Source organism: Bombus vancouverensis, chromosome 7 (genome assembly GCF_051014615.1).
Source record: "Bombus vancouverensis nearcticus chromosome 7, iyBomVanc1_principal, whole genome shotgun sequence".
Classification (NCBI taxonomy): domain Eukaryota; kingdom Metazoa; phylum Arthropoda; class Insecta; order Hymenoptera; family Apidae; genus Bombus; species Bombus vancouverensis.
In genome coordinates, this window is record NC_134917.1 from 14729679 (window position 1) to 14745561 (window position 15883).

Here is a 15883-nt window from a genome sequence, read left to right on the forward strand (position 1 = left end):
GTTTGCGCCGAAGCAATAAACTTTTACAATATTTTTACGCGCATTTTCGTTCCGCTGGCATGCGCCGTGCGAATATTTCTCAATCCTTTACCTTTCGGAACGTAAAATCACAAATTTAATATAGCTGGCCGAATGTCGCGCGTAAAATACGATTTCTACATCCGTGCGATTCTACACGCGCTCGTACCACCGGTTTCCGCTGAAATAAAAAGCAAGAAATCCATCGGAAATTGCCAAATATCACGCATACGCCGCCATCGTCGCATCGTTCGCATCGAAATCGTCTACGTAGTCGTACTTGCGCGTATCGTTAGAACGAGCACATTCAAGCCTGCGTTCTACATTTACTTTGAAGGCATCCTCGTTATCGGAAATGGAACATCTTTGCCAGTTGGTGATGAACTCGTCTAACTCTCGCGTTTCCGACGATCGCATTGTCCGAAAATTTCGCTCTGTCTTGATCTAAGGACGTGGAACGCGGTTGCGGCGGTGGCGGAGCGGCGCGGCGCGGCGCGGCGCGGCGCGGCGCGACGGCGGCAGCGGTGGCAATTCGGTAGAGTGCGTTCGCTCTCTTGGTGTGTACTCGGCGAACCACGGCCAATTAGCCGGAAGCACATTCAAGCCATTAGCCCGAAATGAATTCGCGTTTACAATTTGCTTCAGCGTGGAACGTCGATCGGTAAACCAATCGGTAAATTCGATTTCCGGGACGCTCGACCGTGGATTATTAAACTTATCGATCGAATAAGCCTGGCTTTGCTATATCTGCTCTCAACTTGCTTATAGCGAAGTTACGGCCGTCCTTCCGACGAGTAATTTCGTTCTTCTTATTGCTTCTTCGCGCTTAAGACTCTATAAAAGCGAAAGCAACTGTCTCGAAGAGAATCGTTTCCGTGTACGTGTATACGATATTCCAATAGGTTCTAAACCGTTCGCCTGATTCTCGGTGGATTCGCAATCCGGTTTTGCACGCCGCTTGTAATTGAATCCGAATTTGTCGTTGGAGCACGTAGCGAGTATCGTTAGGAAACCGCATTATATTCTCCCGGGTACGATAGGAGCCTTAGTCCGATCTGACATACATTGTACCTGTCCCGTTTACCGATGTTAGCAACCGCGTAATTGCATGGACTTTCTCGCGTCCTCTTGTCCCCCACGAGAACTCGCTTCGCATCCCCAACGACCTCACGTTCTCTCTAATCGTCGTAAATATAGATTATTCTTTTTTCGATCGTTAATGTCGAAACGAATCACAATCAACGACAACCCGCCTACCTCGACACTAAATAAGATCCCATGGAATTTTTGTGTCCGTTTCTTTGGCGCGTTCTACTAAACGCAGATACGTACGGCGTATTAATGCTTTCAACGTGCTTTTTTTTATTTTATTACGATCGGTACGATTAAATATTCATATTTGTCGCGATACGTATAATCGAATAAGGTCGAACGCGAATAAGGTCGAAGGCAGAGGACGAAATAAAAATTTTTACGTTGCGGTAGTTACAAACGGTCTGGCAGTTTCGATTTCCATTTCGGATCTATCTCGATGTTCCGTTTACAATTATTCATAGCTAGCTCGCGAAAAAAAAAAAAAAAAAATAAAGGGGGAAAGGTAAATAAAACAAGGCAAGTTGCAAATAAAGCTGCGGCAACGACATACGTGTATACGTGATCGCGTTGTTTACTTACGCCCATTTCTAGTTGGCGTTCCATTTTTTTCCTCTTTCTACCCTCTTCTCATCCTCTTTTCGTAAACTGCAAACAGCGTAAAACTTCAACGGGAAGAGAAATATCGCAAGTCGTTGTAACTTGTTTTTTGTGGTTGGCCCTTTTTCCAGAGATCCCAGGCAGATGGAGGAGGCATTGCCCGCACGGGCCAAGAATGTCCGAACCTGGTTGCAACTTGGTATCTGAGGGGACCGCCGGACAGAACGGAAATACGGTTGCAACAGGAAAATGCGTTTGTGGGCCGTCGGTGCCGTGGTGTCCGAACGAACCGCGTCCCTACGATTATTCTACTCGACGCGAGTGCACGCTCAACCTTGCTGCAAAGATGAATTACGGTAAGAAATTACCATTATTAGCACGAGAGATTACGATATATCCGATGTACGTATATTGTTCTTGCGATTCTCGGGCCGGAAACGAAACCAAATCGAAAATACCGATTTACGTTTCGATACAACGTAAAAGACATTGCCTTTTCTATCTGCAACAATGGATTTTAGAATTCCAACGCATATAATCTTCTGTGTAGTCATTTCGCTCTTTGTTTGCATTTCGCGAGGATATTGAAAAGAATAAATAGGAATTGACAAACAAATCGGTTATAGGTATTCGCCTATATATACAGTTGTCCCTCCTTTTTTTTTTTTGTAAATTGTAGTCCAACGATCATATCGTCAATTTGTCAGTATCGCCATTGGTTGTTGACTGTTGTAATCGTTACGGGTTGATAAAAATGTACACAGCACGGATCAGTTTGTTTTCGATATAATATGTGTATCATAGAGAATACGTTTGCGAGTAACACGCGCTTTGAATTTTCAGACACGCGATTCTCAAATATTATAAACGTAATGTTTTGGGGAAAAGAAGTTTAGTCTCTATGACCTTGGCATATGTTTCAGAGATCTTTGTTTGCAACGTAGACGGTTTCCAAAACAATTTCCATTTGAAATCAGAATCAGGACACAGCGCTGCAAAAATATACCGACTAGTAAACAGTTGCGAAGTAACTACGAAAATATGTAAAATTTCTTCATTTGCTTAATATTCCGTCACTGTCGGTACACTACGGCATTGCCGTTTAGTTTCGTTGCGAGTTTCGAAACAAGTAAGATTTACAAAATAGCGTATCTCAAGAATCAAAAGAGACCGCCGTAAAATCGAAAGCGTGCGTTACTTGGAAACTATAGCCTCTAGCCTGTACGTATATGCCAAAAGGAAAAGCATCTGTTCTGTGTAAATTTTTATCAACAGTTGCCTTGTAATTTTATAAAATATCACACCGTTGTATTTTGCCGACGAATGAAGTAGTCTACTCCTCGGATTACTTAATTGTAATCCATATATACGTGCATCCTGTACGCGTGGTTGATGTGTTTGGTTGTTTCGTTTCGACGATAAAGCGTTCACGGGCGAAAGAAAATGAGAATCGTTAAAGTGGATGAAGTACGTGAAAGGAGAGCAGAGTTGAAATAACGAAACTGCGGCTGTTGCCCGTTAATGAAAAGAAAACATAAATAGTAGGAAAAGAAGGAACAATGGCGACTAAGAGGAACGAAAGGTCAGGAAGGTGAAGAGGTGTATATGGCCGGTGTTAATGAGAAAAAGACATAACTAGGGGTTACGTCTCGTGACGTAACTCACATTCTTTCCCTTTCTTTGTTTCGGATTAAAGTCACCGAAAATAACAGGTGCAACCTCGATACGGACGCGTGCCGAACGAGTAACGATACTAACTGTAAACCGCAGAGCAAACAAATTATGGCGGATAATCGGAAAGTTATCTACGTAATAATTGAGATGCAAAACTCATCGTGTACTCGACGAACGGTCTAACCAATAGGATAACGTTCTATGTTTCCACGATATTAGACAATCTTCTATGGCACGTATTGTGGTAGCTAGAGCGTGGAAGAGAGGAACGCTTGGCGTTGTTCTACTTCGCATCATTACCAATACTTACTCGAATGAAATAAGTTTGCGGTAATTACGGCTAGAGAGTCTCTCGAATCGTTGCATATATAGAATCGATAGTTAACTCGTCTTTTCATTGAGGCAAACTTTCAGCACATCTATTCCAGCACACTTTGGCGTTGAACGTGTAACGAAGTTGTTAGCGAGTAACAAAAGTAGTTACCTGCAACGGTGCAGAAAGTTAAATTCGATTCGTCGGGCAAAGTTTAATCGTGTACGTACTTTGAAGGTGGAAACCAGACGGATTGTTCTTTTGTCGAGGTTAAGTACACGACTAAAATTTCGAAGACCAAGTCCAAGTCCAAGTCCATGTCCAGCACCAAGTCCAGGTCTAAGTCGAAATCCAAGTTGAAATCCAAGTCCAAGTACAAGTCGAAATACGTCAAAGAAAGGTACAAAGAAGCGAACGGCGAAACTTCTGCCTCGGTTTGTTTCACGACGATAACTTTCAACTTCGGAATCGTTGCGCTTTTCTTATATACTATATGTTTTCCACGAATAATGGGAATAGCAAGCGTTTTTGCTCGGTCTATTGCGAGTTTATAAATTTCCAGCTAACTGGCTTTTCCTTTGCTTCTTTTTTTCTTCTTCTTTTATCATAATATCAGCCTCCACTTTTTTTTCTATAAACGAGTAGTTCTTCTTCTTTCCTATCAACGATAACGCTATTAATTCGTATTTATATTCCATTTTGGTAAGCATATTTCGGAGAAAAGGAAATATTACGAAAGAACGACGTTGCAATTATCTTTATCTCTAAGATAACATTGTAGTTGGAATAATCTACGTTATTAAATCTTCTTTGTTCGTAACACAACGTAATTAGATTTTCTGTTCGAGTAAAGAAAAGACAGTAAGATATATGGTATATAATTCTAAATTTAAAAAATATAGAATACATCGACGTTGAAAAGTTCTCAATGAGAAACCGTACACCGTGCTGCACGTGCTGTATCGTTAACCGTGTGACAGCCTTTAAATCAACGTTATAACAAGCTTAGTTTCAGTTTATATTAGTGTATTGCTTTGGTTTCATTTCCTACCGTACGTTAGAATTCAGTTGCTACTACGTTTCTCTGTGGAAATCAACTGTGAAACTAACCGATAGATGGATCGCCTCAACGATTGTTTGGTAGAGTTTCGTTTACAGCTCTGTACGCTCTCGCAGCTGAAATATTTGCCGTTACTTGAATAAGTTAGTCGCGTTATCGCGCGAGGTTAATAATACTTTCTTTCTTTTCTTTTCCAAACCATTTACGTTTATAGATGATAGCCGTGTTTTCTGTCGATCGTAAGAAAAAGATTAGCGCGAATGGAATGTAAGATTATGGAAAAATTTATGAAAGAGCTACTTTCTTTCGTACACTTGGACGAGCAATAACTTCATAATTGGGTCATTACACGAACGGTTTATTGATCGCGAAATTCAATTTAATCCCTTTCGAAGACGTGGTCAGCTACGAGTTTGCCACAACTTCAAACTGTGTACAAAGGATATCTTGGAATAGAATATCATCGAAGCAAGGATGAATCTGTTTGGTGAAAAGTCAGCCATCGATGTTGTGAAAGGTAACAAGGATAGAACCGATGCGCGTATCTACTATTCTGTGAAACGCGCGTTGTTATAAAATACAATAGGTCGCGCGTGTTAAAAACTAACGAAACTTCATAGAATCGTCGATCGGCATCGTTCGATCGTCGTTACCTTTCGATAGATAGCAACATTTCAAACTGCACTGGGGTAAATGTTGAAAATATCCAAATTTTCCAACACACCGAACGGATGATCGATGAGAGTAAAGTGCTGTTACGTGTCTACAAATATTAATAGCAAATACCACGATGCTTGTCCGTGGAAGATTAACCAGAGGATTTCGTGGTCGATACTTCCGGATAACTTTACGTTTGTTCAGGATCCGTGTCGATGTGCGGAAACTTGCCATATTAGTCTTTCGCTAATCCGTTCGAGTATTTACATAATAAATGTCCCCTCATAGGTGAAATATCGAGTTGCTCAAGTACAAGTAAACAGATAATGTAGCCGTGTACGTTAGTATCATTGTAACACTAGCATTGATACGTCGTACGAACATGAATATTCGGTGTGTAGTAGGTTTCAACGTTAGCAAAAAGTTATTATTGCTTTCAGTGTTTTCTCTCATTTTGCGAAGAAAAAGGGGACACGGTGTTTCTAATATAGCGATGTAAACGAGGAAGATCCTTCGATTTGGTTTATCTGTTGAAATGGACAAATAATTCGATTATTCGAAAGATTAATTGATGAAAAAGTATCGTTCGGTAGTTTAATCTTCTTATTTATTTGCGTGTCGCTCCGTTACGTAATTTAATAAAACAGATTACGAGGCAGAGAAAATAGCGATTGAATTGATCTGTGTCGGGCGTGAGCCGCGCGACTGTGTGTAAGCACACGTAGATACGTGTAACCGCTTTCTGGGCTGATGTTGATGAACTTCTGTTTCAGATGACCTCTTTAATTCCGGAAACACGCCAAGCGACGACGTTGAAGGTGAGTCACTTTTAGTCAATTTCGAAAGTTCCCGGGAGGAGTTTTAATTGAGTGTATTTAGTATTCATCGGCGATTGAGAGTTTGAGGGATTAAAGTGAAATTACACGAGTACGCTTGTGTTAACGAACTATACGCCGCGTCGCGCTCGTAGCTTTCAGTTTATTCCGACTTTTACCTCTACATCGTCTCCACGATGAATCGTTCGAATAGTACATTTTCCTGACAAAGATATAAATTCCTTATAATGCTTTCAATAATATCTATATTATTTTACGTTCTCCTTTCTCTCTTTTTTTCTTCTCTTTTTTTTTTACGCTATCGATATTCCTTTAAACGATAATCTCTATAACGATAAATTGGCCGGAATACGTGAAAATCTCGTTTCTCTTTATGCCGAGACGCGGAAATTCATCTAGTGTGTTATTTTTACGTATCCGAGCGACGGTTATTAATTTAATTCAATTTGTTGCACGGTTAATACTGAATTCGTACAAAAGATAAGGATATTAATATAGCCGAACGATCGTTGTATATCTCTCAATATTTTATAATATTCTTCGCAACTAAAAAGGGAATATAACGTTATAAACAAGGGTACACGTATTTTCTGAAACGATTTATTCCTATAAAATGAAACAGCCAGAGGTTTACCATATTTGATCGATGCGACGATTGCTTTACGCGTGTATCCGCGTGTTCACAAAGGCTAATAGTGGAAATGGTGAAAAAGCTTGCTGTCAGACAGAGTTTTTAACGAGTTCCGTGTTGCCAGTTACTACGTGTACTACTACAGCCACGGTAGAAGAGTCTCCGTGCGAGATGTTTTCTGTTAGCGTGTTCTGTTCATGTGTTTCCGCGATGTGCCGTCAGTGGTGTTTCTTAGGAAGATCGACTAATTAGAAGCGACCGGTGTTGTATTCGCAATTAGCACACAGCGTAACGAGACACTTGGAATTAGTTTCGTTGCCAATGGTACAATAGCAACAGCGTTAGGCAGCGCGTGTCTCATAGCGTCGAGTATTATTAGCGTTTGAAATTTTTGAAGAAATATCCGTTTCAAGGTGGAAACGGATAGAAACGAAAGGACAGAGGAAGAAGAAACGTTCAAACGTTTCTAGCGTGTTCACGCTTGGTAAAATCGAGGAGAATAAAGTAGCTTTGATCAGCAGCCTGATTACCGTGAACATTCAGGTAGATTTTATGCCGTATAGAGATACGAGGGAAGGAATCTAGTCCGGGCGGTTTTTATTTAGTTAAACGAGAGCGAAGCAGCAAGCAAGAGAATAGAATAGGGTGTCAAGATAGATGGTCACGTGGAGCATAAGCAAGGAATTGTATTACCGAAGGAGACGGCGAGAAGCGATGGCCAGCTCCAACCAGACCTGGCGGCGTACCAGTCAGATCCACGAGACGCAAAGAACTAATTCAATTTGGTAGGCGGACGTTTGGTCTTTTACGAAACAAGAACGAAAGAGCAACAATGCCGCGATAAGAACTTCCCTTTTTAGGCGAGACGTTCGCCTCTTTCACGTGGTACGTTACAATCAATGAGAGGAAGGGAAAAGGACGAAACTTTGCTGAGAAACAGGCCAAATGATAAAAGAGGTTCCGTAAATTTCGCAACACTCGTGGAAGAGCTAGCTAGAGATGCTGCGTTCCTTTCCTTTTAATTCTGTTTCTTTCCTCCTCTCCTTTTTTCCATTTTTTATTTGTCTGTTTAAATAAATCCTCTCGAGCCGCATAACGTGGAAAGTTTCCGAAACGATTTAATAAACTGCCCTATTTTAGATAATTTTGCGGCTCGAGGTATCAAAGTCAACGTAAAAACGGGAGCCGGTAATTAAATCGTTTCCCTCGGTTTAAATGCCAGGTGTCTTTGTCAAACGTCGGATACTAAATTGAAGAATCTTTCTTCTCGCGTATGGTTTCTCAGGACGCGATTAATATAATGGATATTCTTTCACGTTCCATCAAACGGGGAATATCGAGAACCGCGATTTTACGTTGGCAACGTGTTTTCAAGGATCGCCAACCTCGAGAAAGTTATTCGATCGAACGTAATAAGAACTCCCGTGCATCCAAGATATCGATTCAATTTGCTAAAATTAATTCGTCGATTATCCAACTGCAGTAACCGAGTTGAGGATCGTCTCGTCTTAGTTTCTTCCCTCGATATAATTATCAGACAGCTGGAGAATCGCTGGTTTAAATATCAGGAGAATTAAACCTGCTCTCGATTAGGAGTTTAATCGAGAAATCGCATCGCCGTCGTTAATCATAACCGTGCAGCGATCTGTGTCGTGATGGTAAAGTTAAACGGCGATTGCAGAAAAACGAGCGACTCGTTTCAAGCGTATGTTATTTCAAGTGACTTCTAGCTCGACGAAAATTCAGGGCTGGCTTCTCTTTCAGAAATTACAAACGTATTACATTTCCCTTGGCTTCCCTCGAAAGGACGACGGGGTAGATTGAGCGCCGAGATCGTATGCTTATCTTCTCTATGTGAGTCGAGTCCCAGTTGCTTTCCCTACTTACGAAGAAATCAAGTCCGCCAAGTTTACTTTAGGTAGGTGAGTCGAGCCCCATCTACATAGAATTCCGCGACAGATACCCCCAAGTCTTGCCAAAAAGTCTACACGCTGCGTTTTAAGCAGAAATTATATACAGAGATATAATTTTCAGCTGAACTAAAATCCGATCCTCTTCGTGGTATCTCCTGAAAAACGTTAACAAACTGAGCATCAAGTCACCAATCGCGGACATAACTAGCGAATTTTCCTATGATTTAATATACAATAATATAAAAAATTGCTGCAAGTATAGTCAACAAATCCTGCTCTTTGGTTCGTTAAGCGTACGTCTCGGGAATTATCAAACGTACGAACATGTCTATGCTTCGTTAGTTAAACCGCAATTACGCTACACATCGGTTATCTGGTTTGTAATTGCAGTAAATTGCAGTAATAAGATTAAAAGATAAAACAGTCATTTCATTACGACTTAATTCTATATTATAACAATCACTCTGTACTCTGTGTTTGAAGAGTATTTTCGTTCTCTTGTTTTATCTTTTTTTATCTTTTCTTTCTTCCTCCATTGTATTCGCTGTTGTATTCCTTTGCATTTATTATCAGGCTCAGTTCGTCTAATAGTAATAATAACAAGGATAAATTACAGCGATCATTCAGTCATTTATAACATAAGTAGCGAACTAATGATCCAAGATTTCCGCCTTTTCTCTCTGTTCGAATCACTTAGGTATTCGATTCACCTAGGTAAGGGGAACAAATGCGATTCGATCCAATTTTGGACTCGATGCTCCAATTTGCACGCGGAGTAGAGACAGACACATACACACACACACACACAGAGGGAGAGTTCCTCGTTTGCAGCGAGAAGCCACGGATCTCTCTCACATTTTTTGTTTCCTTCCCATCGAGTCAACATTCTTCGTTGCATCGTAGAATCTTTGCAACTCGTTAGTATCGCCAGGCTAAACACGGTTGAGGTGTCGTATCTATCCGAGATCGGCGTCCTTTTCCAGTTTCGAGTTCTCGACAAATATGTGAAAGTCGGCGAAATGTCTTGGCGTTTTTACCAACTTCCGGAATGTTTCGAATTTCTGCAGTCGATAGTAGTTTTGGCGCTTCGTCCTGTTCCCACGTTTCAACAGGACTCTCAAACAAATCACCTCAGATCGCATTCATATTTATTTCTTTTCTTTCCAATGGACCTGGACTCCTCGAAACCGATTCTTCGAGAAACGTCCGAAGAAAAAATATTCCGCTAATTTCTCGAGTCATTGGCGAACGATGGGAGAGGTAACGAGAGCTGTGTCGTTAAAAGATCGTTACACGTAGACCGTAGATCCGGATTCGCGTAGCATTTCGAATTTCAAGAGACTCGTCCGGAGAGCGTTTCATCGTAGCACGAAGAAATACTTTGACGTATTAAAAAAGAGCTGGTAGTACATTTGCCGATGAGCGCATGCAGAATGTATACTCGTATAGTCGGATTGGCGTTTTTCCTGTTGCTGCCGGAGCTAGTAATCCTCGAGGGAGGAGAGTACGCGGCAACTGTTAGCTCCGCTTGCGGACCTCCAGCATATTTGCACCGATAAAACGAATAGATTGTCCCGGGCTCCACGGCGACGACCCCTTTTATCAGAGACTCCGAAGAAGGGACACAAAGGGGGAAGAAAAGACGGTTCCACTTCGACGCAGCGAAATAGAAATCGCACCAGTGAATATCGTTACCTTTGCTGGCGTACTTGTGATGAAAGTTCTATCGCGTTCTCGATTAAACAAAAAGGGAAAGAAAAAGCCGGATAGAACGAGGAGGAAAAAGGAATAGACGAAGGAAAATTGTTAACGAAGGCAATAAAAAAGAGGGGAAGAAGGAAAGAATAGAGAGGTGAAAGGACGAAGAATGGAGGAGAAAGAGACGAAGGAAGAGAGAGAAGAAGGAAGAAATATCGATGAAAAATAAAGTTTGTATCCGTACCGGGCTAAATGAAACGAAGCTTTCTATTAAAAAATCGTTCCAGGCTTAAGCGAATTTCGAAAGTTTCCGCTACTCGTCGCGCAAGTCTCGAGAATGTCACAGGGCACGGATTAATTCATCTCCTCCTAACGAAATACTTTCTTTACAACTGTTAATTTTATTAAAAATTTGTCTTCTGTTCTAACCGGCGCGCCACTGAAACTTCACCGTAACAGGAGAAGTTCAATTAGCGCCGTTAGCCACTGAATCTACCGTTTCTTTTCTTTCTTTTTCTTTTCTCTCTCTCTCTCTCTCTCTCTCTCTTTCCGTCAAAAGCTGCTTCTCGCAGAAATTAATTTTCCTTCTTTCCTCCGTTGTTTTTCTCCGCCGTATCGTATTTTTAATAAATAACTTGTCGCCGATTTAACGACGTGCGAAAGTTTCCCATGTATACCGGAAAGTAGGTAATTCGAAAAGCGCGAGTAACGATGTAGTCGGTATATCGGTTCCCGTGGGAAATCCAAGTGCTTCATAAAGGTAGCGGGTGTCCGAAGGAAGGAAATCTCAAGTGTGACAAGGTGAGTGAAAACTCTCGGCCGGAAGAATCCGATGAAACTGTTCGTCGAAAAAAAGTTACTTTCTCGGTCGGGAGAACACCATCTTTCCCTTTAAAATAGTCCCAGATGAAGTTACACGTAACGGCGAAAAGGAGAAAACAGCGTAGCTTGGCTTAACAGTGGAATTTCAAAGCGTTTCGGTGCAGCGCGGCACCGCGTTAATCCTCTCTGAAACAAGAGCGTCCGACACTCACGAAATGACTGCCATTGAAAGCTAACGAATCATTGCTTGCCGCTCAACGAGAACACGTACTGTCGCGTTCCAAAATTCCTGTTCAAACGCCTCACGCCAGTTACTTCGTTCATCTAATTATCCTGTTACGAATAGATTCGATGATTCGTAAAGAGTTTATATGCAAGTTTATATCGGTTCCATTACGTTTGTACCCGACCAATATCGATCGCTAATTTTACGGCCAGTCGGCTATTACGAAAATGGGATGTACAAACTTTGCGTTAAACATTACTAGCATAGCAACAATGGTTTGAACGCGCGCTCTTAAATAGATAGGACGATCGAGCGAACGCAATTAAAACGCGAATTTCCTGCTAGGGAACGTTCTGTTACAACTTTCGTTATCGAAACAGAAGCGCGAAGCAGATAGATTAAAATCGTAGAAGCGAAGAAGGACGGCGAGAAAGTAGCGAATTTACAAGCCTTCGGGCACCTGAAATTCTAATAATTCATCGTACGTTAACGATGATTTAAATTTAATTCTATTTACGGACCTGGGCCCTTGCGCGTAAAATAATGTACGATACAAAATACATCGGCGTTGAGACGCGAATAATACCGAGTACTGTTATGCAAAATTTAGACAAGTGTACTCGTATACGCGTGATTAATAATTCAGCAACGTATACGTAAGTTTAAAACGTGTTCGATGAGATCTTCTTACGTTCTATCGTAGCGATAGGAAATCGACGAATAAGTCGTCTACTCGATCCGCGTACTCATTCGCGGTACTGCATATTCTAACAATCGTATCGGTATGATCGAATTTGGATTTAGAAGCCGGTACATAAAATAAGGACACGTGTCCGATAGAGCGGCAGGGCAAGTTAAAGTTGATCAAGCCTGACAAACGAGGGCTATTGATTTTATTATTTATAGTATTGCGAAGGAGGAAAAGTTAGCTAATAGTTGTGAGCTGTTGGAAAGCTTTTATGTTAAAAGTATTCATAATTGCGACGTAATCGTGATGATGGTTTGCAAGAGGACAGTGAGTTTCGTAGTCGAGAGTTCTCGATGTTGAACTCTCTGTCGAAGAGATTACAAAATTTCTTGGTAGCGAGTGACCAGATAATCCAGACACGATCCAGGCAGGATAACGCGAAGGAGACGCAGAAGTCTAGAAGAGCGTAAGGATTCTTCGACTGTTTATTAATTCCTGGTTTGCCATTGTTGCGACAACTTGTACGCGATAAGGACAGGAAAGAAATTGAAGGAAATTGTGCTATTGTACGACACGTCAAGGTCACAAATAGATTTTATCGAAAAACTATTTTCCGAAGAAAAGAAGGACGGACTATACTGTATCGTATACTATATACTTCTGAAACGAAATGGAATGTATCGAATACGAAGAATTATCGTAACAATATATATATAAAATGTATCGAATTTATATATGAAATGTATGGTAGGAAGAATTATTGTTGCAACATGCATAAATATATATTGTTACTTCTGAAACGAAGTGGAATGTATCGAATACGAATAATTATCGTAACAATATACAATATAATATATATTTATATCGTATCGTCGTATTTAGAAGTAACTTATAGTATACCTAATGATAAACGAATACTCGTATGGCGATATTTTACCTTAATTCGTGGAGTTTCATTTTTACCGATAAACAATCTGGGCAGTATGTTTTAACACGCTACAAAAATATCGACTTTCCTTTAAAAAATAGCCTTCGAATATTTGCAATTTCCCGTATTCATTTCGAAGTTACGATCGTTCAAAGTCGGAGAGTTTCAATTCGTTTTTCGGGGTACCGTGAATCTCGTCTACGTTGTTTACAACTTTCCCATCACATTTGCCATAAGTTATGGCACTTGCACGGTATCTTACGATCTATAGAACGATGTCTTATCAGAATTTTAGGTTTTTGAAGGGTTATAAATTTGACGTTTGCCGGTCATCCTCCTCCTTTCAATGGGATCGAAAAAGGACTGAAAACCGACAGATAGCGGTACCCGAGAAGGGACAAAGCTGGTCGTAAGTCGCATGCCGCATTTCCAACGTTCGATTTCCCATCTTATTTCCACGCGAAATAACCTAAGAAGGAGAAACGAAACGACGCGGGTCGTCAAATTTCTGAATACAAGGAACTTCTCGTGTTCGTACGGCCATCGAGGTAGACACATAAGTAGCTTACCGTGTAAGTATATCGCGATAATTTTTAGTTATAAACTACCACGTGTTACCGTTGTCGGCACACCGTCCACGGTTGCACGAGCCGGAACAGCCGAGCAAAAAGTCGAAAAAGACTCAGACGTCGCGCTCTTATTCATATTTGCATCCGTTGGTGAAAAGCTCTTTCGGTAGCTGCACGTAATTCCATTCCCGATGGTAATCTTCACCGTGGCGTGGGATGGTGGAGGCGTAGCCGAATAAATTTATGGGAATCGCGCGAAAGGAATTCACACAGGTTTCGAATGTAAAGCACGTTTTCAATGTAAGTGCATTAGGGAAAGTCGGACGGTTCTCGGTTAATGGGCTGCCGATAATTCAGTTAATCGGTTCATCGACTATCGAGACGAACGCATCGAATTAGCCCTGCGCATTCGTAGTTTACTTCGAGAGGTAATTACGTCGATCGGCATTAAGGGTGGACTCGATCGTAATTCTACGAATACAAAAGAGATGCGAGGAAAGAGGAATATAGGAATCGAACGCGTTGTTCTTCCATTTCTCGTGTCCGACTGACAGACGAAGGAAGAATAATATCGGAGTCGCGGAAAACGCAAGTCGAAATCGGTAGCGAACATGGGATCCGATATCGAGTCAGAAATGGCGCGCTGTCTGCTCGGTGAATGTATCTATAGTCCGGCCTTGAAGCAGGCGAGGGTGAAAGGGGCAATCAATCTAACCCCGGTGTTTCCTTCTCCTAGCTTTTCTTCCCTTTGACTCGTTCCGCAGGAACACCTCCTCCAAATCACTTTTCGCGCTCCTGGAATACTCCGTCGAATCCGAAAACGTTTCGCCGCGATGCGGTGTTCGAACCTTCTCTATCCCCGCCTTCTTTATTTTTGCTTCCCTTTTTCTTTTTTCTATCTTATTCCGGTTGCTCGACACGTCTGCCCGAACAAATTTCTATTGTATATCGAGAACGCCTGTGCCGCGTTGTACGTCGAGGACATAAATAACGATGGAACAGCCGCTGTATCCGTGGCCTTCCTTTCGCCCTTTTCCCTCCTCCGATTCTCTGTTTCTTCTTTTCCTTCTCCTCCCTCTCTCTAACGTAGGAAAATTCAATTTTGACAACGCTCGCCACAAGCCGAGAATCTCGATAAATTTCATTCCTATCCTTTTATTTTAGTTTCGTACCGTTTCTTTATTATCTTTGCGTTTTACCGTTATCGATCTCTTTTCGTCGGGTTCTCTTCCGCGAGGAAGAGAGAGACGGCATCGTTAGCGATGTCTCGCGACAAAATTATCACGATGCTATCGTCATTATCGCGACGAGGAGAGTAACGGCGGCTTCAAAGATATCGCGATACGGGTTGGCGTGAATAGCAGCCGGTTGCACCGCTTTTACCTCGCGTCTCTCACCGACGGTCGAACGATTTGTTCAACAACGGTGATCGAACGATTGCAGCCTCGTTCGTAGCATTATGTCTCTGGATTCTCGGGTATTTAGTTGTAAATGTTGGTTCGCTAACGTTATAAATCTGAAATGAGATTTCAAATTGCGCGACTGACGTTTTGTCGATAAATTCCGACTGCCGGAATTAATTGGGTCAAGCAATAAACCGAATGAGCCACATTAAAAATAAAGCTTACGCTTGGCGATATCAATTTTCTATATTATACGAATATCGTGTACGCGATACGTGTGTATATGTATATATACTGTTTTCACGTGTACGTACAACTCGAAAAGATAATAGAATCGAGGCCACACGTTTCGTCGCGAATATCAGGAACGCGTATTCGTATATCCGGAAGCACGGGAATTAACCTTCCGGTCGAACGATAAAGTTAAAAATAACGTCACGTCGATGATCTACCGGTGAAACGTGTCATTGATGCTTTACCAGCGTGACCTTTTTGCTGTCATCGGTTCGGCCGATTTCAGTGAAAAAATTAGCGCCGAGTTACGATGGGTAACGCGAAGTGCAAAAACGACCGTGACTACAACGATCTGTCGGCATGCATTTGCACGCTACACGGCTTACCTACACGTAAATGCCCGGTTAATGCACCGTACCGGGTTTGCCCTCCGGTAGAACGCACCGCAGGAAGTTTCAGCTTTTCCTCTTGCATCTCCTTCACCGTCTAGCCCCCTCGCCCTCTTCCCTCCTCTCTATTTG

The 15883-nt window shown here is 41.7% G+C and overlaps 2 protein-coding genes across 5 annotated transcripts in view; one reads left to right on the forward strand and one right to left on the reverse strand.

Annotated features, from left to right (window-relative positions):
* Positions 1-1814, reverse strand: part of Nup188 (nuclear pore complex protein Nup188) — a 33023-nt gene extending 31209 nt beyond the window's left edge. For both annotated transcript variants that reach the window (XR_013058796.1, XM_033331058.2), the window contains exon 1: positions 1693-1814. Coding sequence is in view for 1 of the 2 variants with exons in the window: in XM_033331058.2 (XP_033186949.2) it covers positions 1693-1716 (24 nt within the window). In the remaining variant the exon portion in view is untranslated. The remainder of the gene's footprint in view (positions 1-1692) is intronic.
* Positions 1-15883, forward strand: part of cmpy (crimpy) — a 155014-nt gene that overhangs the window by 19389 nt on the left and 119742 nt on the right. For 2 of the 3 annotated variants that reach the window (XM_076620058.1, XM_033337771.2), the window contains exons 4-5: positions 1842-2066; positions 6188-6232. In XM_076620058.1, coding sequence (XP_076476173.1) covers positions 1842-2066; positions 6188-6232 — 270 coding nt within the window. The remainder of the gene's footprint in view (positions 1-1841; positions 2067-6187; positions 6233-15883) is intronic. The other variant, XM_076620059.1, reaches the window with a different exon arrangement.